Source organism: Esox lucius, chromosome 2 (genome assembly GCF_011004845.1).
Source record: "Esox lucius isolate fEsoLuc1 chromosome 2, fEsoLuc1.pri, whole genome shotgun sequence".
Classification (NCBI taxonomy): domain Eukaryota; kingdom Metazoa; phylum Chordata; class Actinopteri; order Esociformes; family Esocidae; genus Esox; species Esox lucius.
Genome location: NC_047570.1, coordinates 37,111,399 through 37,135,008, shown reverse-complemented (window position 1 = coordinate 37,135,008; position 23,610 = coordinate 37,111,399). Strand labels below are relative to the sequence as shown.

The following is a 23,610-nucleotide window of genomic DNA, read 5'->3' as shown; positions in this document are numbered from 1 at the left end:
GCCATCTTGAATTTCTTCCATTTTCTAATAATTGCGCCAACAATTGTTGCCTTCTCACCAAGCTGCTTGCCTATTGTCCTGTAGCCCATCCCAGCCTTGTGTGGGTCTACAATTTTATCCCTGATGTCCTTACACAGCTCTCTGGTCTTGGCCATTGTGGAGAGGTTGGAGTCTGTTTGATTGAGTGTGTGGACAGGTGTCTTTTATACAGGTAACAAGTTCAAACAGGTGCAGTTAATACAGGTAATAAGTGGAGAACAGGAGGGTTTCTTAAAGAAAAACTAACAGGTCTGTGAGAGCCAGAATTCTTACTGATTGGTAGGTGATCAAAAACTTATGTCATGCAATAAAATGCAAATAAATTATTTAAAAATCATACAATGTGATTTTCTGGATTTTTGTTTTAGATTCCGTCTCTCACAGTTGAAGTGTACCTATGATAAAAAAATTACTGACCTCTAACATGCTTTGTAAGTAGGAAAACCTGCCAAATTCGGCAGTGTATCAAATACTTGTTCTCCCCACTGTACAAGGGAATCTCTGCGGTAATTTGAGGTGGCACCAGCAGCAGATAATGACAAGAACCTCTGCCAAAGCAAGGAATATGACGGGTTAGACCAGTCCTGAGATCTCACTGCTTTACAGCAGGTTTTAGTTTCCAATCATCAACTCACCAGAATGTTGTTGGGAGTAATTGCTAAGAGACACAACTGGATATAATGCCAGTGGGAAGGAAGGTGGGGTATTAAAAGGGGTACAGACGGACTGCTGATTCAGTGAGGGTTACATCATCACTGTCAGAGACACAGCTGATTGGCAGATCTGCAAATCAGGGTTTTTGGCATTACTATCATTTCCTCTGGAGAAGTATGGGTAGAGTTTCTCTGTGAGCGTGTCTTTACAAGTGTGCATGAGTTTCATGTAGTTGAGTTTATAGAAAAGACACCGCCCCCCTGTGGTAGTCCCTCCCCAAGACTGAAATTAAAATGGCCCTCCTCCATTTCTGTGTTTTATTATTGTAACGTCCTGGGCGGACAGAATGGGCCGGAGGCACAGGAGTGGTTCTCAATCAATTTAATTGATAACTAAAAGGAGGCAGTCATCAGCAACTGCCTACGCCAAACCAAACTAAGAATGCCCACACACCAGAACAGAGTCCAGCAAAATGCTAACAAGGGGAATTATAATTCGCAGGTCACAGGTGCTTTCCCACACAACATGAAGGCACCAAAAACGAACTAACCCGCTTAATAACGCCGCTTAATAAAGGCTCCTACCCGGGAACCCCAAGGTGCCACTCCCCCTGCGGCCAACCGGCCACCAGAGCGATACTCAGCAGCAGGACGTACCCTCCCAGGTAAGTGCAGCCCATGGAACAATCTGGTACAGCATCCATACAAGGAACATTATCATTCCTCCCTAGAAATTCCGTTCTTCCTCCTCCTCGGTCATCAGCCCTCCCCAGGTCAAACGTCTCCCCTCCCTTGGTGAAGTATCCGCTCTCCCCTTGTCAAACATCACCCCGTTTAAGCTTCAGTAGGATGTGGAATCTGGGACTTTCTTAGACGAGGGTTTTCACGATCTCTCTCTAAACACATCATTCCGATCTCTCTCTAAACACATCATTACAGGTAAGAAACGTAAATAATGTATACCTTACAATTGGATGTTTGCTGAACTAATTGTTTTTTTCCTTTTAACAAAACAGTTTGCAGTAGTACTTCAGTCAACACCTGCATTATAGACTCCGCCACCAAGTATAGTACAAGACGTGCCAACAACAACACAGTAAAGTGATGTACTCAGTCCGAGCGAAATGGCTAAATTAAACTTCACCAAACGTTAATGTTGTTAACTCAAATCCGAAATTGTAATCAGTTATAAAAGAAAGATTGTAGTGAAACCCATCATGAAAGTGAATTTGTTATCTGACGTTACCTGTCTTGAGTAGACGGAATGTTAACCTTGGCTGGCTGTGTGTTAGTGTTAGCTAGTAGTACTGGACATGAACACTAGATCGCTGAGTAGAAGCTGGCAATTGCAAACAATCTAAAAAAATATTATATAAATGAATGAACAATGAATTCACTAAATTACTTGGAGATTCAACAAGGTCCGACTAGATGGAAATGACACCACTGCTGTCCGGCACTGCACTTAGTGGGGTCGTTTGGGAAGCCCTTCAGTATCCAATATTTTTAAATATCTACGTATTTTGATTAATATAAGGCATGGAAACAATAAATAGTAACCGAAACAAGAAACAGTTGCGGGAGTTAAAGTTTTTGGGTACCGTTTCCTCGGTTTTTCGAAGCGCGCTAATGGGTAACCATGGGTTACGAAATGTGCGGCCCTAAGCGTTCCTGGAAAACTGGGTGGAGTTTGTAACTCGGGGGCGTGGTGAACAGGTCGAGCGCTTTTATGACGTCACCGATTACTCACAATATGACTGGGTATAAATAGGGGCGTCTCGGCTGTTTAGACATTACTATTCAGTTACACGTGAAATCAGATACACTGTAACCATTGACGTTTACCATGGATAATCGAAAGGTAAGTCTGTACATGATTTGCTATAAGGAGTATAAGAATCCCAATGCTGTAGTGGTTCTGGTAATGGCTGGAGTCAAAGCAAGTAACCTATGCTGCAGTGGCGTAACTATCCAGGGTGCAGGAGGTCCGGTTGTAATAAAGTGTAATAAAATAAACATACAATTTCTGGTGAGGAATAAATTAGGACACCCCCACATTTTGTCCCACTTAAAATGGCTGAAATCACACACAGGTGTATCACATCAGGTGCACACGATTAGAACATTGTTACTCACGGGAGGTGTGCAAGGAGGAAACCTTTACTCTCCAAGAGAAACACTAAGGCCAGACTGAAGTTTGCCAGAGAGAACGTAGACAAAGAACAGGACTTCTGGAATAATGTTCTTTGGTCAGATGAGTCTAAAATGTAATTATTTGGACACCAGAACAGAGGACATGTTTGACGCACACCAAATACAGCGTTCCAGGAAAAGAACCTCATACTAACTGTGAAGCAAGGAGGTGGAAGTGTCATGGTTTGGGGATGCTTTGCTGCAGCAGGACCTGGCCAGCTCACCATCATAGAATCCATCATGAATATAATTGAAATATAATATAATTGAAAGCGGTAAGAAAATTAAAGCTGAAGCGGAATTGGACCCTGCAACATGACAATGACCCTAAACATACCAGTAAATCCACCAAGGACTGGCTGAAAACGAAGAAATGGAGAGTCCAGGAATGGCCCAGTCAAAGCCCAGATCGTAATCCCATTGAGATGCTGTGGGGTGACTTGAAACGGGCTGTACATGCAAGAAACCCCTCAAACATCACACAGGTTAAAGCATTCTGCATTGAGGAGTGGGGCAAATTTTCCTCAAACCAATGTCAGAGACTGGTAGGGGGTTACAAGAAGCATCTCACTGAAGTTATTTCAGCCAAAAGGTTACCCACACTAGGTATTAGGGGGTAACACTAGGTATTAGGGGGTAACACTAGGTATTAGGGGGTAACACTAGGTATTAGGGGGTAACACTAGGTATTAGGGGGTAACACTAGGTATTAGGGGGTAACACTAGGTATTAGGGGGTCCTAACTTTTTCCTCAGTTAGAATATGCATTAATGTTGATGTCTTTTGTTTAATGAGTAAAACAATTATTTTTTGCTGTTTACCTGCAATTAGATCACTTTCTTTTCCAGAGATGAATAAAACAAGATTAGACATCGATATGTGAACATTTCTTAATGAATAACTAAATATGTAATGGGGTGTCCTAATTTCTTCACATGACTGTGTATGACTGCTTGTTAATTTTTCAAATCGAGGTGAAATCAGTTTTATATTCGAGACTCGACAGACATTCACATTCATTCCTCCGTTCAGGCTCACTTCCACATTTAGGTACCAAGGTAAAAGAGTAAATCAGGTAGTTGCCGAACTGTCAGAAGACAAATATAGTATGATTATGGACTCTCATCAACATCATTCCAACATCATGCTAAATATTATAACACATTGGAAATCAAATATCTTTTTCAATGATTGTCATAGGAACTTCAGACCTGGTGTATATTATTCTAGGAATAGGTGGCATATTTGCTCAAGCTTTGTTTTGGTGCAAAAACTCTTTATTGATGTATTAATAATCAATAAATCAATAGAGACACCTTTAATTCTGTATTTCTTCAATATCATTTTCGATAATAATCATAGGAACTTCAAACCTGGTGTAAATCAATAAAGAACTTTTTGACAGTATGGTATAATATTGTAAGGACAGTATGCACCCCGCTGTGCTAGGCAGATAATCTAATTGAATCTCTCGTGTCCTCGCCAATCTTTCTCAAAACAAGTTGATTGAGAAAGCACTCTAACCTTCTTTAATTTCCAGGTTGAATTTGCTTCTAGGCTCCCTTTCCTTCTATCAATTGCTACCTACATCCTTACTTTCTTTCCTAACTTCCTTAGCCCCTTACCTAGTTCCTTTTATTTACTTGCTTATTTCCTTTTCTACTTTCCTAGCTCCTAGTTTCAGTGACAGGCTAAATAGTAGGCTAAATGTAGGCTCTGTGTTGTGTGTAATGGTAGTGAAATGCACAACCTAAAGTGTCTCTCTGTCTGGAGTTAAACAAGACCTTCACAGGGCATGCTAACAAAGACATACCTTGGTGTTTGTGCCACATATAATATATGTTCTTATTTGTTCCCATCAGAGGTTAAACAAAGAAGATCGAAAAGATAATCGACAGTCTGGAAAACTGAAGACGTATTTCCTGACAATAAACAAACCAAATGGTGGTCAACAAAAGGAGCACTTTCCTAAGGAGGCTGTGAAGAGACCAAAGGTCAAGGTGAGAAAGAGGACGCAGGGTAGACTGTCCTTAAAGTACACATTTATGTAACATTAAATTAATCCTTAAAGTACACATTTATGTAACATTAAATGAATCCTTAAAGTACACATTTATGTAACATTAAATGAATCCTTAAAGTACACATTTATGTAACATTAAATGAATCCTTAAAGTACACATTTATGTAACATTAAATAAATCCTTAAAGTACACATTTATGTAACATTAAATGAATCCTTAAAGTACACATTTATGTAACATTAAATGAATCACACACCCTAGCTTTTCTCATTCCGAATGATTTGTGTTTGACTGTCCTACAGCATAGCGACCTGCATGCAGCTGGCTGGTTCCTGACCCTACTTAGCCTGGTCGGTGTCGTTCGGCCCAAGGATGGGAGAGCAGATGAGGGTGGAAGTGGTGTGGGGGAGCCAGTAGGGGGCGCTCACTGTAAGGTGAAGGATCTGCCTCAGTCTGGGCAGAAGTTTGACAACACAAAGAAAGTCAAGGTGAGAAAACAGATTTGATTGGGCGTGGATATTTTTGATTATACGTATTTTTCCTCCATACTATACGTATAATCAATGTTACTGCTCTCCTAAAAGGGCTGCATTGAAGTGTCTTTCAAAATAATGTAATTGACTGTATTGTCTTTTAAGACCAAGAGGATGAAGAGAGACCAAGTGGAGACAATCACTGAGAGAGATCGAGGTCCAAAGTCTAACTCTCTTTTAACTGCAGGTAATCCACTTAGCATTTTAATGTGATTTAGAGATGATTTGAGCAGATCCCGAATAGTGGATTATAAGTTATATGTTTTATTAGTACTTAAAATGACCAGGCTCAAATTTGGCACATAAGTCCTTCAGAATGTCACATGATTATAACATATTTACCCTAGTGAATGCTGCTTTACACAGGTCCCTCAACATCTACAGGAGTTCAACACGTACAATCTGGTGGGAATGTCCAGAGTCAGACCGCCAGGGCTCCTGACCTCCATGCCGTCAAACTAGATTCTTTCAACGCTATATTCATCAGTTTTCTGGAAGAACTAACAGCGGAGTAAGTCCAAGCTTCTTTTGTAGTATTTGGTTTTATGCAAATTCCTGTGGATGGTCTGCATGCTTGGGTTTTTATGTTGTTGTTTGTGCTTAATTATATTATTATTATATTATTTTCTGCAGGCAATTGAAGCTGTTAAGAGGCTGCAGTATGGACCCTGTAAGTATTTTTGGTTTTTTACCTCATTTGAAAACAATAATTACATTGTATGTGAATGAATGTTTCAATAAAAGTACATACAAGCCCTTGATTTACAAATCATCTTCCTGGCCAATAGGATGACAGGGTAGCCTTGGTTAGAGCATCTACCTGACCAATAGGGTGGCAGGGTAGCCTTGGTTAGAGCATCTACCTGACCAATAGGGTGGCAGGGTAGCCTTGGTTAGAGCATCTACCTGACCTGTAACCAAAAGCTTGCTGAAGGAATCCTAGAGCTGACAAGGAGAACATCTGTTGTTCTGCCCTGAGCTAAGGCAATTAACCCTAATTGCTCCAAGGTCATTGCTAACAAAGGAGAATGTGTTCAGTCATACATAGCTAGTATAATAAGAGTGACAATGATTAAATGATAGGAAAAAAATGAAAGTTCCATCAGCAGCTTTTATGAGGCAACAATATGCCACTCTAAAGAATTCACATGACATTGTTAGACTGCTTTGTCTTTGAGAAAGTTGGTTGCAGAGACCACCTTTGGGTTACTACATTATCTCTGTCCCACAGGTGATGAAGACACTACTTGCAGAGATGTTGTCGGAGAGTGCACAGTTTGTGTCCGAGGCCGTGCTGGAGGTCATCATGCCTGCAGTTGTTAAAACACACGGGCCTGTGCCTCCAGTATCCACCAAGACAAGACGCAGCGATGTTAAGGTCTGCAAGATTGGCCAAAACAACTCCTCAACACCCTCATTAAGCTCCTCTTCTAATGGGTAAGTTCATTAATTAACTATTACAAAGCCAATGTGAGGGAAATATAAATTGAATCTAATGTCACATTTTACTGATTGACATTCATATGACTAATGTGTCTTGCAAAAACGTATTGTTACATTGTCTGCCTTGTATTCTTAAAGGTCTCAGACAGGGGTACCAAGGACTCTGGGAGACGGTGGGTTTAAATCGTCTGAGCCTCTCCGTGACCTTTTTGGAATCACTGAGGAGATCCTCCTCAGTGACATCAAGGATCCCTTTAGAGTGCTGATAAGCAAATTCCTTCGAGTCCAAAGAGAAGTCCAGCTAGATACCCAAACTCTATTCCGGGTTATTGTTGAAGACGTATCCAAGAAAGTCAACTCCATGATCTCTGACGCCATCCAAACACCAAGGTTTACTGGGCTGCAGGGCCCTGTCATTTTTTCCAGTGGTGGTGTCTCCAACACCAAGGTCATTGAGGAGATGGTGTCTGGTGCCTCCGTAGCACTTCAGATGTTCGTTAATGGACAGAACATAGGAGAGCAGAACATTGTTTTCGATGATGTCGAGGCGGATATATCAAATTTAACAGGACAACTCATGACAGCCCTTAGTGAAACCGCTTTGTCCTGCGGCGACAAAGAGAGGGAGAAGGCCTACTCGGAGAAAGCGGATTTGCTAGATGTTGTTTGGGACAATATAAAAGAATTAGTAACTGGCAACAGTTGGGAGGGAAAGCTAAGATATGGACAGGCTCACCACAGTGGCCATGGTGCAAAATGGAACATAAGCCTGTCAACACAGAGTATGGACAGGTTACTCACTCAGGAGTTTCAGACCAAGGCCACTGATACGATCAGGAACGTTACTAGAAGATTCTTCTATTACTCGTCTTGTTGTTCTGTAGTTCCGTCAACTATGTCAATACATTACATGAGCGAGATGGGAAACCTTTGGGAACGCAACTCTGCTATAATGGACCCTGATGCCACCGAGTTGCTAAATACTTTTGTTTCCAAGATGACCAGTCTCACACAGTCCATCAGATCATCCAGCTCTCCAGCAGAGAGAGAGCAGATCCTCCTTGAAAACCATCAGTGTAAGATCTGGTCTTGCACTGTTGATTGTTATAACAGCATGAAGAGCACACTGAAGCGGATTTTTGTGTGTCCCAAAGAAGAGATTTTGGGTACATTTGTGGAACCCACCGCTGGTTCGTCAACACTGGTTGCAACATTACGCCCCGGTCTCGCCTCCCAAATGTTAACGCAAAACCATGTCCTCTTTGACACTGCTAAAGAGATTGTCAACCAGGTTCTGGCCTTATCTAATGGAGGGAGTAATTCTGAAATGTCTTTGGCGGCCAATGGATTTGTGGATGCCATCTTGGCTGACTTGAATGGTTCCACTGATTTGGATGCGTCGGCAAGTGAGCAGTGTCTCTCGGAGTTCACCACACCATCTGTATCCCTGTGTTTTGACAAACTATGTACTGAGGAGTTTCAAACTAAAGCTTCACATGTGGTTAGTGGGATCCTTCATTCAGGCTTGATTAACTTTGTAAATACAGGCCTAGATGTTAGACGTGAAGAGATTTTAAACAGAACATGTATTTATGGTCATGATACAGATGTCAAAAGACTCCAAAAGACTGAGTCTTTATCCACCCCTTTACTTCACACCAAAGCTGTAGCCTCTGAAATTGTCAAAACCATGGCTAAAGATGTTGATAGCTTCACCCAGATGATTCAAGTGTCTGGCAGTGCTGTGTCAGGTAAGTTTGAGAAATCCTTGTCCGCTTCAGGCCATGATAGAGTCAGCATCAAAGGAAAACCGTGTCCATACACATTTATGCTGTTCAACAGTGTGTTCAACAAGGTCAAAGATTTCTTTGTCCAGCAACAACGAGTCCTACTAGCAAATGTTGCAGAAGCTGCCATACATCACATATCTACTCCCATAGATATGTCAGGCACTGAACAACAAACCAGCCAGACAAACATGGAGAGTTATTGCAAAGCATTTGTCAGTCAGACTCTGATGTCCATCCAGGATAGAATGACCAAGTCAGAGAGAGTGAAGACGGCAGAAGGCCTAGTGACTTGCTCCATTGTGAACTCCATGTTGGAGGAGCTTGATGGGATGAGTGAGGATGGTAATGTTGGCTTGGGAACACATCGGGCAACTTCAAAGTACTTACGCTCCATTACTTCTTCAAAATCCAGAGCTTCCCAGGTTGATGATTTTAGGAATCCTTTACCGGGCACTCCAATCCCAGATGAGTGGCCTGTTGAAAGTAATTTCCCCATCATTAGGAGTTCGGTCATTGATATGTGTCCTCATCTAATTCCAAAGTGTCACCAAAGAAGTCAAGCCAAACCATCACTAGCTAAGTAGAAACTGTTATGGAGGTCATTCAAAGAGAAGAAAATTATGGACATTGCAACACAGTTCCAGTCTTCACAACTTTTCACATGAGCTCACTGACAAAGGTTTAACTCATAGTCACAACACACCCCAAGATCTTTTTGTCCCTGCCAGATTCAACTCTTTTGAAGCTAAAGACCAGATTGGAACCTTCTCAACAACCCTGGGAGATTTAGCTGCTCCACCGTCTCAAGTATCAGGACAGAAGGCTGCTTACCTACAGCAGTTCTGCCACCTCCACTACTTCCTCAAATGTTTATCGTGAAACAGAAAACCTGTTTAAATTATCTGTGTCCGACTTACCAAATATGTTCCACTTGAACTCTGTTAAGGGTGCATCTTCCAGACATCTGACATTTGACCCCAACAGCAACGACTATACCTCTTTAGGCATGTTACTGATTCTTAGACCGCTGTCCAAGATCAGCCCAGCCACATCAATGGAATCATCTGATATTGGTGAAATATCAATAGTTGTCACCAAGAGGATATGGCCTGATTTCTGCGATACCTCAAGTCTTGGAACAAACTGAAGCTTACCCCCAGAATCATAAAATCTAAAAGATTTTGAAGAACGTCTACAAAGAGCTTTTTCAAAAATGTGGGTCAAAAAAGTTGCTCCAGATTGAGGCCACAGGATTCTGCATTTGACAATGCATTGGTGATATTCTTAACCCAGGAACGTTTAAACGAATGCAACGAGCCCACCTCCCCCCGTGATCAAGAGGTCCTCAGAAAATGCACTTGGCTGTGACAAGACCAACCCGGTTAGGTTTTGGGCTGGTGAAGAGGAAAAAAGATCAGTATTCTGTGTTCCATTTCCACTCTTGTCGAAGGTATTTATCTCAAACATAACAATACTAATTATAAAGATTGTTTTGATTAATTACGTAGTGTGGTGGTCAACCTTAAGACTATATATTTTTTGTGCAATTCCACACACTTTTATCCAGCATTCGAATAAGGTCAACAGTGCTTCAACACCTTCCCAGAACCGGACCCCTGCTGTCAGTAAACTAGGTATGTCAACACACTCAAATATACTTGTTGTCCCAGGTTGAAGATGTAACTTACACCATATAACTTAAAATTCTACATTTAATTGAGTTATAGGTAACTAAATTAGGAAGGTATGTTAAATATCCAAAGGAATTGGATTCCATTTGAGAATATTTTTTTATTATTTTTCAGCAATTGTCAACCATGAAAACACTTGCCAAACAGAGAATTTATCTTCCACCAAGAAGAAATCAAGGAAGCAGTTCTTTTCAGGGACATTTGCAGGTTTAATAAATGCCCTATGCAGTGTTTTTTCCTTTTGGATTAATTGGAGGTGTTCCTGATCTGTATGTAAAAATATGAATGAATTTCATTAATTCCTCATGTTGTTTTTCATTGTACAGTTTTAGTAGTTATAACAGTGAATATTTAAATTATCTGAACTTTCCCAAACCACTGTAGAATTATAATAAGGGTTCACAGACAAATATTTAAAAAACTAAGTGCAATACCTATGATCAAAGAGCACTCTTTCGTCTCTAATCACACATATCAGGGGGTCAAATTGAAATAAATGAATGGTAAAAGAGGCAAAAGTGTCCAGAAGTGGAGCTGCTGGCTACTCTCACTCATACCTCAGCTTCCTGTAACCACAGACTGAAGAGAACACGTGTATTTGTCTACAATGTCAAAAGGAAAGCCCTTTACACAGGCACCTTCCTCTCTCCATTGACAGAAACTATTTCAACCAATCAATCGACTTTATCAGCTTTTTACATCAGCAGGTGTCAAAGTGCTTATTTAGACACCCAGCCTGAAACTCCAAAGAGGAAACAACAACAGCGTTGGGGCGCACACACTGTGGCCCTGTACGAAGGTAAACCCAGACAGGGCCCACCGGGCAGGAAGTTACTCCACCCACTTTGCCAGGTATCTGACCTAAGGGACACCAACCAATCACAATCCTCCTGAAAGGGGGCTGAGTATTTCCCTCAGAGAACAGAGAACAACAGTAAGACAGTGGAGATGAGTCTGTCTGGTATACACAGCAAGGGGTGGAGTGTAAATCTTCAGTAGACACCTAAAGGTGGGGACTGAGTGACAGCCGAGATGTTATTATTGACTCATTAGAAAGTTGAATGTTTTGAAATCATTGACTAATGCACCATCTTCATCTATCTTACTGTACAGCTCACCAGACTGAGCTGTCTATAGTCTCCTGAGAACACAAAAACCTAATTGGCAGCCAATTTTAAATTACTAATAGAGTGAACGTTTACATTCTCAAAATGTTTTTTATTTTAACCTCTGTTTTACCAGAAGCTCCTAGTTCATCTGTTAAATTAAAAAGGTTAATTAGTTAATTAGTTTTTGTTTTTATGAGCTATCAATTAATATCATATTGGTATTTAATTACACACTGATGAAGAACAAGGTTCACATTCTGGTGCAGAAATGCTAAAAGTTCCCCCTACATGTAAATTGTAGGGATGCACTTATTAATGTACAGTTTGAATTGATGTAAGACTACACTATAAAACAAGGCCACATTTAGTCAAAACAGCCAAAGAAAACACTCAAACGAGCTGCCTAAAGTCATAACATCTGCCATTGTGTTTGTGCGTTCGTCCATAAAGAAAGGCACAGACAACATTTTACAAAAATTTAACAACGTAGCTATTATTTTGTAGTAAAACAACATATACATATATATTATATGAAACAATAAGAGGTACGGATTGGACAGATCCTTCGGCGACATTTCAACCTAGCTGTGGTGTGAGCTACCCATACATTCTTAACTGTTACCACTGGAGTATATACAGGGGTGTACAATGCATGTGCGCAGTTACGCGCCCAACAAAGACTCAACGCCAGGACGTCTGGTAACTGTTAGCTGTAGGAGTCATCCTGAGTGTGGGGAGGCAGATCTGTGGAAGACAATAACAAGACCAGTCAGAAACACTGTGTTGACAAACTAGCATGAAACCACCCACTACCTGTTTGGTTCTGTTTGCTTTTGTGGGCCGATCAGTAGGCTACTGCTCTACCTTCCAGAATGCACAAACCTGAACACACGAATGGGTTATAGGGCAAAAGGTGAGGGTTCGGGGGATATTCAGGAGGAGCTGGTAGGTTGGAGGCAGTTACCTAGGGGGTCGTAATCCACCCTGGCAAGAAAGAGTCCGTCTGGGGGTGCTGTCAGGTTCTGTGGGTAGGCCAGAGAGTCCTGGGCCTCTAGTAGCTCCTTAACCCCATACACAGACATCTTTCCCTGGCCAACGGCCACCAGAGCCCCTGTCATCCGCCGGACCTAGAAGAGGAGAGTAACACTCTGGGTCACAGGGATAATAAAAACGGATCCCGATCAGCATTCTGGACCGTCCCATAGCAACGCACTAATTAAGGAAATGTAGTGACGCAAATCAGTTGTTACCACCATGTTTATGCAAGAACTCTAATTCACCAGCAGATGGCGCTCTAAACTCATGCTATAAAACATACCTGTTTGTAGAGGAAGGATCTGCTTCTGAAGGTGAGCTCCCAGAACTGAATTCCCCTGCATGAGGCAACCAGGACAAGCAAATACAGTCAAAGTCAAATGAAAAAAATAAGAGAAATGTTGAATGAAATAACCTAAGTTATAACATGGCTACAGAAGCGTAATAAACATTAACATTAACTCTTGCCTGGAGGCAAAGAATGCCAGCGCTGGTCAGACAAGGACACACGTGTGTGCAGTGACTCGTTGGCATGCACATTTGCGGACACAGACGCATAAACACATGCACGCACACATTGATGATGCCGGCAGCTGACGTGACATTTGTACTAATGGAAAACATCAGAGATGACTGAGATCTGAGCAGTGAAAGCAGTTCAGTGAAGGAATGAATTAATGAGTAGGCGCCATATATATATATGCGCTCCAATGCTACGTGAAGAAAGAATCTCATACAGAAGGAATAGCCTCATTGAATAGCCTCAAAGACTTAACTACCAGGTGTCACTGCAGACTGTCCGGAGCTGCCGTCCACTGTTAGGTTATTTATTGTGTATATTTGTCTGTTGTTTACTACATTTTCAGTCCTTTTTGTCTTACTTTTCAACTCTGCATTGCTGAAAGCGTTTCAGTGTATGTCCACACACTGTTTTGCAGGCAGAACTGAATAACAAGCCAAGGAACAGCTGGCTTGGTAGTTCACATCAGGTTTCTTATTCTTTAATTAACTTGTTTGGTGTCAAGTGACCTAATTAGTTTTTTGGAGTGTTCTTGTTTATTCCAATGTCTTACTTTTTCTTTTTAAATATCCTAATTAAAGACATTTTGAGTTCCTCCTGAAAGAGCAGTTGGCCAGAGAACAGCAGCATATGAGCACCAGAGGCTCCTGTCCAAACCGCTGGACTCCTGTAAGGATGACCTTTCCCTGTGCTGGAACGGTTTATATTTAGGAGCCGCTGGCACAGTCCTTCAGGTGGAGTGAGAGATTCAGACCTCTTCTTCCAGCGCTGACCTTTGCTGATCACTCATTGATTGATTAGAATGGACATACTATAAAACTGTGTGGTTGTTTCACCTAGTTCTTTTATGAATGTATGCACTTACTTTAAGTCACTCTGGATACGAGCGTCTGCTAAATTACAAAAATGTAAAGGAATAGATTAAGTGCTAGCTCTGGAATAGATTAAGTACACAGAGCAACTGGGGGTCCCATAGAAGTGTCCTGAACCCATTGCACAACTCCGCCTGTTTTTGTTTTGGTTGTCTTATTTCTTTGTTCCCATTTTGTGAAGTGATGTTATTTTGGTTGGTTTTGGGGGAATTTAACCCCCCCCCCCCCATTTTCCCTTCATACAGTATGTTCCCCTGTCTCTCTGCATGATTCCCAGTGGCTGTGCATCAAAACATGACACAAAGATGGACATGAGCGCACACAGTGATGTGTCTGTGAGTGTGTGTGTGTCTGTGAGTGTGTGTGTGTGTGTTTGTGTGTGGCTGGTAAACTGGATACTGAAGGGTCTATGAAACATGTGTGTGTGTCTGTGAGTGTGTGTCTGTGAGTGTGTGTATGTGTGTGTGTGTGGCTGTGAGTGAGTGTGAGTGTGAGAGTGTGTGTGTGTCTGTGAGTGTCTGAGAGTGTGAGTGTGAGAGTGTGTGTGTGTGTCTGTGAGTGTGAGAGTGTGTGTGTGTGTCTGTGAGTGTGAGTGGCTGTGAGTGTGTGTCTGTGTGTGTGTGTGTCTGTGAGTGTGTGTGTCTGTGAGTGTGTGTGTGTGTGTGTCTGTGAGTGTGAGAGTGTGTGTGAGTGTGTGTGTGTGTGTGTGTGAGTGGCTGGTAAACTGGATCCTGAAGGGTCTATGAAACATGTGTGTGTGTCTGTGAGTGTGTGTGTGTGTGTTTGTGTGTCTGTGAGTGTCTGTGTGTGTGTGTGGCTGGTAAACTGGATCCTGAAGGGTCTATGAAACGTGTGTGTGTCTGTGAGTGTGTGAGTGTCTGTGAGTGTGTGTGTGTCTGTGAGTGTGTGTGTGTGTGTCTGTGAGTGTGTGTGTCTGTGTGTGTGTGTGTCTGTGAGTGTGAGTGTGTGTGTGTGTGTGTGTGTGTGGCTGGTAAACTGGATCCTGAAGGGTCTATGAAACATGTGTGTGTGTCTGTGTGTGTGTGTCTGTGAGTGTGTGAGTGTCTGTGAGTGTGTGTGTCTGTGAGTGTGAGTGTGAGAGTGTGTGTGTGTGTGTCTGTGAGTGTGAGTGTGAGAGTGTGTGTGTGTGTGTGTGTGTGGCTGGTAAACTGGATCCTGAAGGGTCTATGAAACATGTGTGTGTGTCTGTGTGTGTGTGTCTGTGAGTGTGTGAGTGTGTGTGTGTGTCTGTGAGTGTGTGTGTCTGTGTGTGTGTGTGTCTGTGAGTGTGAGTGTGAGAGTGTGTGTGTGTGTGTGTGGCTGGTAAACTGGATCCTGAAGGGTCTATGAAACAGGAACAATAAACTGTTCTCATAGTATGAGGACAGAATTAAGAACAGAGAAGGCATCCGTTTCCGAGACCCAAGCTGGACTGGACTTGCCAGGGCATGCACGTCTCTATCTGGGTGTTCATGATGCAACAGTGGAGTTGACAACAACAGAAAAAAAATAATCCTAAAGAACATTCTGGGACATTCTAGAAGCTCTCCCCGTCTGGAACACCTGTGGTTGCAGTGGAAAGTCCTACGGTGCTGTCCTGTCTGGCCCGCCGGTCACACCCCACATCCACCACCATATCCAAAGCGTGGAGGAGAAACCTTTGGGCTTCTTTATTATTCACAGACAGGCCTCCCCTGTTACTTATTATAGGGACCTTCATGAAAAATGTAGACTGAGCGTAGCTGGCCTCCTCTCGGTGCAAGGAGACAATGTTGAGATGAGGAGGAGCGTAGGAGGGAAAGGGAGAGAGGACAGGACGAGAGTTGAGGAGAGCGATGGAGAAAAGAAGACGAGCGAGAGAGGAAAGTGGAGAGAGTGAAAGAACATGAGAGGGGAGCATTAGGGAGAGAGAAGAAGGAGGAAGAGAGACAAAGGAGTAATGAACACAGAGGCAGAAAAGGAGAGTTAAGCAGAGAGAAGAGGGATAGAGGGAGGTTAAGGACAGAGGCATGGAGGAGGAAGGACTGGGAGAAATCCTGTACAATAGGTATGTCTCTATGGTGACTATCAGCAGCCCCCCACTGCCTCACCCCGACACCCTCACCCCCGACCCCCCCGACACCCCACCCCCATATTGTGCACCATATTTTGGTGGTTAATAATTAATAGGCGTGAACACAGAATTTCACACAGGAAGAACCCCCCCGGCAGCCAGTTAATCCACTACATCTCTCTTCACCAACCCCACTAACCTGAGCTACATATAACAACCCCTCCTCCACATCCTTCATCCTCTGACACGAGTAACGACTGATGACTAATCATTACTACCACCACAACCATTAGAGCAACTACAGCGCATTAAAGCTGATGATGGTCACAGGATTAGAGGTCAGAGGTCAGGTCACCTGTGAAAGTGTCTGCGTACAAAGGCGTCTCCGGGTTCCAGGCTAGCTCGGTCCAGTGTCTTCACTGGGTCTTTGTATGGCGTTTCTGAGTTCAGGGCTCTGAAGGAGCTGAAGTTATGAGTTCCGACCAGCAGGGCGGCGGCATCACGCATTGCACCAATATCAAGATCACTGTCAATAAAGGGTCAGAGGTTTAAGGTTAAAGGTTAAGGGGTTTCTTTGTGGATTGCTTAATCAGGGTCTCTCTGGATATGGTGGTCAACGTGGCAATAATTCGGTTGAAAATGTGAACATATTACGGTGTTTAATACACTTACTGCAGAGAGTGTTCACTGTTCTAAATCTAAATCTCATGTGTGAGATGGAAGGAGTGAGAGGGAGACAGAAAGAGATAAAGAGGGACGGACAGACGGACGGAATGAGTGAGAATTGGAGAATGTTAGTGCATGCGAGCCTGAGACAGACAGACAGAGAGAGAGAGAGAGAGAGAAAGAGAGAGAAAGAGAGAGAGGGAGGGAGAAAAGAGAGAGGGAGGGAGAGAGAGAGAGAAAAGAGAGAGGGAGGGAGAGAGAGAAACTTGTGGGTGTTTTTCAGCTTCTGTTTGCCTGCAGCTCATCTTGGCCTACTTCTCTCCCTCCAATCCCAGTGTTTCTGCATCAGGCAATACATGCTACAACTTTCCCCAATCACCAAGTTACATAAAACACACAACTACAGCCTCTGATGTGCCTTTCACAAGGATTTATAATATTTTTCCTGGAAAAAGAGGATTGGGCTTTGTTTATAATGTTCCCTCTTTAACCCCCCCCCCTCTCTGTCCCCTTAACCCCCACTGACTGGTGCTGCCCTTCTGGTCATCTGTGAGTTGCTGCCATTCATCATTAATGTGTTGCCACATCTCAGTACTGATCTGTGTGTGTGATTTAGAGTTTCCCCCCTACATACAGTAGTAAGGCGTGCCAAAAGAGACACACACACACACACACACACACATCATGGACATACACATACACAAGAACACAGTTGCTGCGGTAACTCACACGCTGCGTATTCCCCAGCACAGCTTGTCCTCCGTCAGTGGCATGCAGGAGTGATGGCGTATGCCCATGGCTAGCCGGTAGACATAGGTCCGCGAAACGGCCTGGAAACGGGCGTGGAACGCACCATGCACACGGTGGGCGTGGGTAACTCTGAGGGAACAGACGATAAATCATGGATTTACCTGGAGGGATAAACATAGCCACCTCCACCCCCTGAGGGTCTCACCTACGCCGACTTACATTCATCGTGCTGTGTCGTCTAGCGACGACCCGGAGAATAACCCCACCCAGGACTAGCCAAACCTGGAGAATAACCCCACCCAGGACTAGCCAAACCCGGAGAATAACCCCACCCAGGACTAGCCAAACCCGGAGAATAACCCCACCCAGGACTAGCCAAACCTGGAGAATAACCCCACCCAGGACTAGCCAAACCCGGAGAATAACCCCACCCAGGACTAGCCAAACCCGGAGAATAACCCCACCCAGGACTAGCCAAACCTGGAGAATAACCCCACCCAGGACTAGCCAAACCCGGAGAATAACCCCACCCAGGACTAGCCAAACCCGGAGAATAACCCCACCCAGGACTAGCCAAACCCGGAGAATAACCCCACCCAGGACTAGCCAAACCTGGGGCGTAAACCAAAGGTAGCCCGAACTATTTACTAGACCCTCGTAAACGCTGCTAACAGAGAAGCTTAATAGTACAATGTGATGCTAAGGGCCCTGGAAAGACAAACACCCACACTACACTGTAAAGGCCTTCATTCTACTTGTGCCAAACAACTCATGGCGTTAACATTCCCATTTCCTTATTCCCTCAGGGCCGGACTTCACCGGTCTCCAGGTGACTCCTGTCCGAGGGGTCTTTGCACTAGCTGGTCATTCCCACAACTTTCCCGATTATTTGACATAGTCTCTCCAGGTTTCTCCGTCTTTCCTGTCTCGCTCCCTCTATCCTTTCCTCTCGCTCTCCATTCCCCTCTCTCTCTACTTCTCTTCCTTTCTTCCAGCCAGGCTAAAATAAATGTCAGTCTGGAAAAAGGGTTTATAACTTTGATATGAAGAGAGCAATGGAGAGAGAGATCAGGAGACAAGGGAGAGCGAAAGAAAGGATAGAAAGACGCAAAGAAACAGTGAAGAGATAGAGAAGAAAGACAGACAGGGAGAAAGAGACAAGAGTAGAGGGAGAGGGAAACAGGAACTCATTCCTGATTTGAAAGGGTCTATATTTAGCTCATGACAGAGGTCTGTGGGTTTTACATAAAAGATGCAGCAAGGAACACTGCAGAGTAAGAAACCCACACAACAACAGACACAGACACGCTGTTCATGTACATGTACACTGCCATCAGACTGCATGATCTGAGCACATTTAGTCCATCAGATCAGGTCAGAGAATTAGAAATCCATTACAACCTGGTAGGTTTGCTGCAAGAAGAATTCTCTCCTATGATGCAAAGAAATGTTTTACAGGTTTAATGTAATAAAGGCATCATTTATTTGGCCTGAATCAGGCAATTTCCCCAGGCCAGTTTTGACTGAATAGGAAAAGGTGCTTTTTCCCCTCATTTCATGCAGTTTCTGTACTGTAACTGTGTTGTCTCACAGGGCCTTTGGCCTGGTCCTCATTGAAAATGAGAATTGTTTCTCAGTCGGCATGCCTGGTATAACAAGGCGGAAATAAAATGTAAAAAATTAAAACCTGATTGACTCCGGCCGTAGGTGGAAGTTAAGGGCGTCCACCAGGACCTCCTCTGCCAATGGTGGCTTGCCATTCTGGCGCTGGAGGTCAAAGTGGGCGGAGTTACAGATGGCGTGGACGCCAGTGTCTGTTCGACTAGAGATGGAGACAGAGAGACCCAGTCACTTACACACAGATAACCTGACCACAGACAGCCCAGAGGTTAGAGCATCTGATCACACAGATAACCTGACAACAGACAGCCCAGAGGTTAGAGCATCTGATCACACAGATAACCTGACAACAGACAGCCCAGAGGTTAGAGCATCTGATCACACAGATAACCTGACAACAGACAGCCCAGAGGTTAGAGCATCTGATCACACAGATAACCTGACAACAGACAGCCCAGAGGTTAGAGCATCTGATCATTAACCCAAAGGTTGCTAGATTGAATCCCTGAGCTGATGAGGTGAGATAGCTGTTGTTCAGTCCCCAAACAATAGCCAGTTAACCCTAATGAGTCAGGATAAGTGTGTCTGCTACGGGATGAAAATGTACATGAACACTCACCTGGAGACATGGAGAGAGATGGCATTAGCAGGCCTTAACCTCCGCACAGCTTCCTGACAGTGAGACAAAGAGGAGAGGAATGGAGGTCAAGAAGGAGAAAGAGGAGAGGGATGGAATGGAGATCAAGAAGGAGAGAAAGAGGAGAGGAATGGAGATCAAGAAGGAGAAAGAGGAGAGGGATGGAGGTCAAGAGAGAGAAAGGAGAGGCAGAAGAGGGCAAATGCTCGAAAACAAGCAATTTGTGAGGATATGGTTAACCACTGCAGGCAGAAGTCAGATTGAATTCCTGAGACGAAAAATCTGTAGATGTGTCTCTGAACATGACAAATATTCCTAATTGTTCCAGTAAATTGATCTGGATCTATTTCCTGATTTTTCTTTTTTTTAATGAGAATCCAGGGATGTGATGCAGGGAGTGAACGAAGAGTAAAAGAGTAAAATACAAATTCAAGTGAAGCCTAATGAGTTTAAAGTCAAATAAATTATACAACTTTGCACGAGAACAACTTTTAACAATGCACACAGAAGAATGTACCAAAACACAGTTGATTGAAAAACTGGGCAAATACAAAGTTTGGTAAAATGGCTGACAGCACAAATAGACCAAACGACATTAAAAGCAGTCCTTGAAAATGTATTTTTTACATTACATTTTTTATTTTAAAATAACAAATGGAAGTCTCAGTGTCACTTTATTTCAGTGGAATTGCTCATAATTAGTAATAAATCCCTGCCCTTGACACACTTTATGACTCACTGTAGTACACAGGCAGCCGTCTATTGGGAGTATACAAACAACACTGATCTACGATGTAAACCAAAACAACCTTTCAAGATGGAGAACTATTATTCCTGTAATATTCAACAAGATCTAATGACCAACACTGAACAAAAGCCCACTGATTTTTCTGAAACTATTTCAAACTGATTTCTGGGTTCTCGTGATTATGAAATGTTAATGGAAACTGGACAGTCAGATTAACAATCAAAAAGACTTAATTTACTGCAATATAATCTCACAACTGAAGAAAAGCTCCTTGCAATTGGAATGTGTTGTCATAATAACTAGCAGCCTGTGTGAGTAAACAGAACAGCACTAACAGGGAGGCTTTCATATTAACAACATCTGCAGGTTATAAATACTACTGGAGAATTTAAATCAGGCTAAATAATCATATAAAATTATGACCCATATCCTATATTCTGTGTGTGTGTGAGAGACAACATCTAAACAGATGGATCGCAGTGTGTTTCTCCACTCATTTAACTCATTCCCTCCATCTCTTCTTCCCTCCCCTAATTTCCATCCCTCTGCCCCTCTCCCCACTACCCCAATCACTCCCACCAATCTCACCCCCCCCCTCCCCTCACCCCCCCCCCCCCTCCTCGTCTTAACCCAGGGCAGAGGCAGCTTTTACTGTATCAAATTCAAATCCAGTCTTTTTTTTTTTTTTTTAATGCAAAGTTCTATATTTAGAGTCAGTTAAAACCTGGTTGGGCTTATATCCCCTCCACCCCAACAAGGTGCTGAAAGCATTCTTTAGAAATGTTGGCCCATATTGATAGGATAGCATCTTGCAGTTGATGGAGATTTGTGGGATGCACATCCAGGATGCTCTATTGGGTTGAGATCTGGTGACTGTGGGGGCCATTTCAGTACAGTGAACTCATTGTCATGTTCAAGAAACCAATTTGAAATGATTTGAGCTTTGTGACATGGTGCATTATCCTGCTGGAAGTAGCCATCAGAGGATGGGTACATGGTGGTCATAAAGGGATGGACATGGTCAGAAACAATGCCCAATTGGCACTAAGGGGCCTAAAGTGTGAAAGAAAACATCCCCCACACCATTACACCACCACCACCAACCTGCACAGTGGTAACAAGGCATGATGGATCCATGTTCTCATTCTGTTTACGCCAAATTCTGACTCTACCACCTGAATGTCTCAACAGAAATCGAGACTCATCAGACCAGGCAACATTCTTCCAGTCTTCAACTGTCCAATTTTGGTGAGCTCGTGCAAATTGTAGCCTCTTTTTCCTGTTTATAGTGGAGATGAGTGGTACCCGGTGGGGTCTTCTGCTGTTGTAGCCCATCCGCCTCAAGGTTGTGCGTGTTGTGGCTTCACAAATGCTTTGCTGCATACCTCGGTTGTAACGAGTGGTTATTTCAGTCAAAGTTGCTCTTCTATCAGCTTGAATCAGTCGGCCCATTCTCCTCTGACCTCTAGCATCAACAAGGCATTTTCGCCCACAGGACTGCTGCATACTGGATGTTTTTCCCTTTTCACACCATTATTTGTAACCCCTAGAAATGGTTGTGCGTGAAAATCCCAGTAACTGAGCAGATTGTGAAATACTCAGACCGGCCCGTCTGGCACCAACAACCATGCCACGCTCAAAATTGCTTAAATCACCTATCTTTCCCATTCTGACATTCAGTTTGGAGTTCAGGAGATTGTCTAGACCAGGACCACACACCTAAATGCATTGAAGCAACTGCCATGTGATTGGTTGATTAGATAATTTAATTAATGAGAAATTGAACAGGTGTTCCTAATAATCCTTTAGGTGAGTGTATATTACCAGTGGAATGTGTAGATGAGCAATGCTATATGTACAATAAGGCAGTGTGAACTCTGTAGCAACCTTGTAGGGAATGACCCTTGACCTGAACTAACAGGGAAATGTGTTGCTATGGAAATTATCCTTCACTTGACAAGACATTTGCTTTCTGATGTTTGTGAAGTGTAAGAATATGAAGGCCTTATCACAAGGAATTCAGGAAATCTTCAAAGAAGCACGAGTCTAAACGTTGATCTCACTTTCAGGATAGGTGTTTTGTATGTTGTGTAAGTCACACAGTAACAAGTAACCAGCCTTAATGGGTTTTGAGTAAGTCAATGTAGACCTATTTGATTTCTTGTGTTTTCTTGCCAGTTAGACACTAAACTCACCTCTAAGTAGTTCTGGACACCTTTGACTGCCTGGTGCGGAGGTGCCTTCATAACGCCGCTAAATGAAAGGAAAACAATATAGCAGAATAGAACGGTGTAGTATTTCTTACAGAAGAGCATACATTTATTTATCTTTTACAGAAGTAGCCTTCACCTTTTGGGAACCACATGGTTCTGATCAATTTACGTACCTGTACCTTGTACCGAGGTATTGGAAGAAGATTAGATAACGGGCACTATCGCTGGGCATGATAATGGATCACTGTTATTGCTTAGTGTCAAACCCGTTGTGTTTCGCAGCTTTGAGTTCGAAATGTTGGCAATGTTATTCAGTTTAACCATAAGATTTAAAAAAAAAAAATTATAATAATGTAACCAAAATGTCCACATGCTGCTGAAATTCTGTATTTATCGGGGAAACATTTGACAGAGGTTGTTTAAGTTGGACAATAAAACGCCCAATGTGTAACTACCAAACTTCCCACGCGACTAGACCGGACTAAACCACTGCAGTCGACATACAATGGACTACAACGTCTGTCCATCTTCTGCCTGCGTGGAATTGATTTGTCTAAACATTATTGCACCCAATTACCTAAGAAGCTACGGCACATTTGAACATGTTTCTAATTTGGAAATAAACGTTATTATATTATGCATATACGTTTTAAAGAATATCTCAACCTTTTCTGCAGAAATGTAATGAGTTTCTAAACGAACAGCTATCATTACTGGAGACGCCTCTGCGACCAATAAGATGAGCCAGTGTGATGACGTGTTTTCGGTGTTAAATTGGTGCTTTCGTAACCAAGTAAGACCTGAAAATGTACCACTTACCATTGGAAAATAAATCCTGTGAAAAGGTGCGGTGTGTACACTGGTCATTACCTCAAACCTTTCCAACAGGTTGACTTCTCACATTATCTACTAAGGAAATAATCTAGATAAAACATAAACATTATTCATATAAAAACGCTAGGCCTGTATTTTAGAGGGATCTGAAAAACTATAAATTGTTTAAGATCCTAATATTTGTACT

General features: G+C 42.9%; 2 protein-coding genes and 1 long non-coding RNA gene across 6 annotated transcripts; 2 read left to right on the top strand and 1 right to left on the bottom strand.

Annotated features, from left to right (window-relative positions):
* The first annotated feature begins 2,502 nt into the window (after positions 1–2,502).
* LOC109616484 lies at positions 2,503–9,554 on the top strand. Its single transcript, XM_034296271.1, has 10 exons — positions 2,503–2,553; positions 4,748–4,885; positions 5,212–5,397; positions 5,548–5,629; positions 5,809–5,953; positions 6,076–6,112; positions 6,674–6,879; positions 7,024–8,291; positions 8,550–8,636; positions 9,421–9,554. The coding sequence occupies exons 1-10, from the start codon at positions 2,539–2,541 to the stop codon at positions 9,552–9,554; spliced, it is 2,298 nt and encodes a 765-aa protein (XP_034152162.1). The 5' UTR covers positions 2,503–2,538.
* Positions 9,555–10,033: 479 nt separating this feature from the next.
* Positions 10,034–10,599, top strand: LOC117593289. Its single transcript, XR_004574726.1, has 3 exons — positions 10,034–10,125; positions 10,243–10,309; positions 10,481–10,599. It is a non-coding gene; the product is annotated as an uncharacterized LOC117593289 (long non-coding RNA).
* A 27-nt stretch (positions 10,600–10,626) lies between these two features.
* Positions 10,627–23,556, bottom strand: pusl1 (pseudouridine synthase like 1). 4 transcript variants are annotated; one of them, XM_010864619.3, is made up of 9 exons: positions 23,409–23,556; positions 22,572–22,629; positions 19,611–19,663; positions 19,059–19,193; positions 17,351–17,500; positions 16,311–16,481; positions 12,794–12,848; positions 12,440–12,602; positions 10,627–12,219 (listed from the first exon to the last, which is right to left on the bottom strand). In XM_010864619.3, the coding sequence occupies exons 2-9, from the start codon at positions 22,620–22,622 to the stop codon at positions 12,182–12,184; spliced, it is 816 nt and encodes a 271-aa protein (XP_010862921.2). In that variant the 5' UTR covers positions 22,623–22,629; positions 23,409–23,556; the 3' UTR covers positions 10,627–12,181. The 4 variants fall into 4 exon arrangements, with proteins under 4 accessions (XP_010862921.2, XP_010862920.2, XP_010862923.2 ...); XM_010864618.5 differs by lacking the exon at positions 23,409–23,556 and adding an exon at positions 22,763–23,256; XM_010864621.5 differs by lacking the exons at positions 16,311–16,481; positions 23,409–23,556 and adding an exon at positions 22,763–23,260.
* Positions 23,557–23,610: the final 54 nt, after the last annotated feature.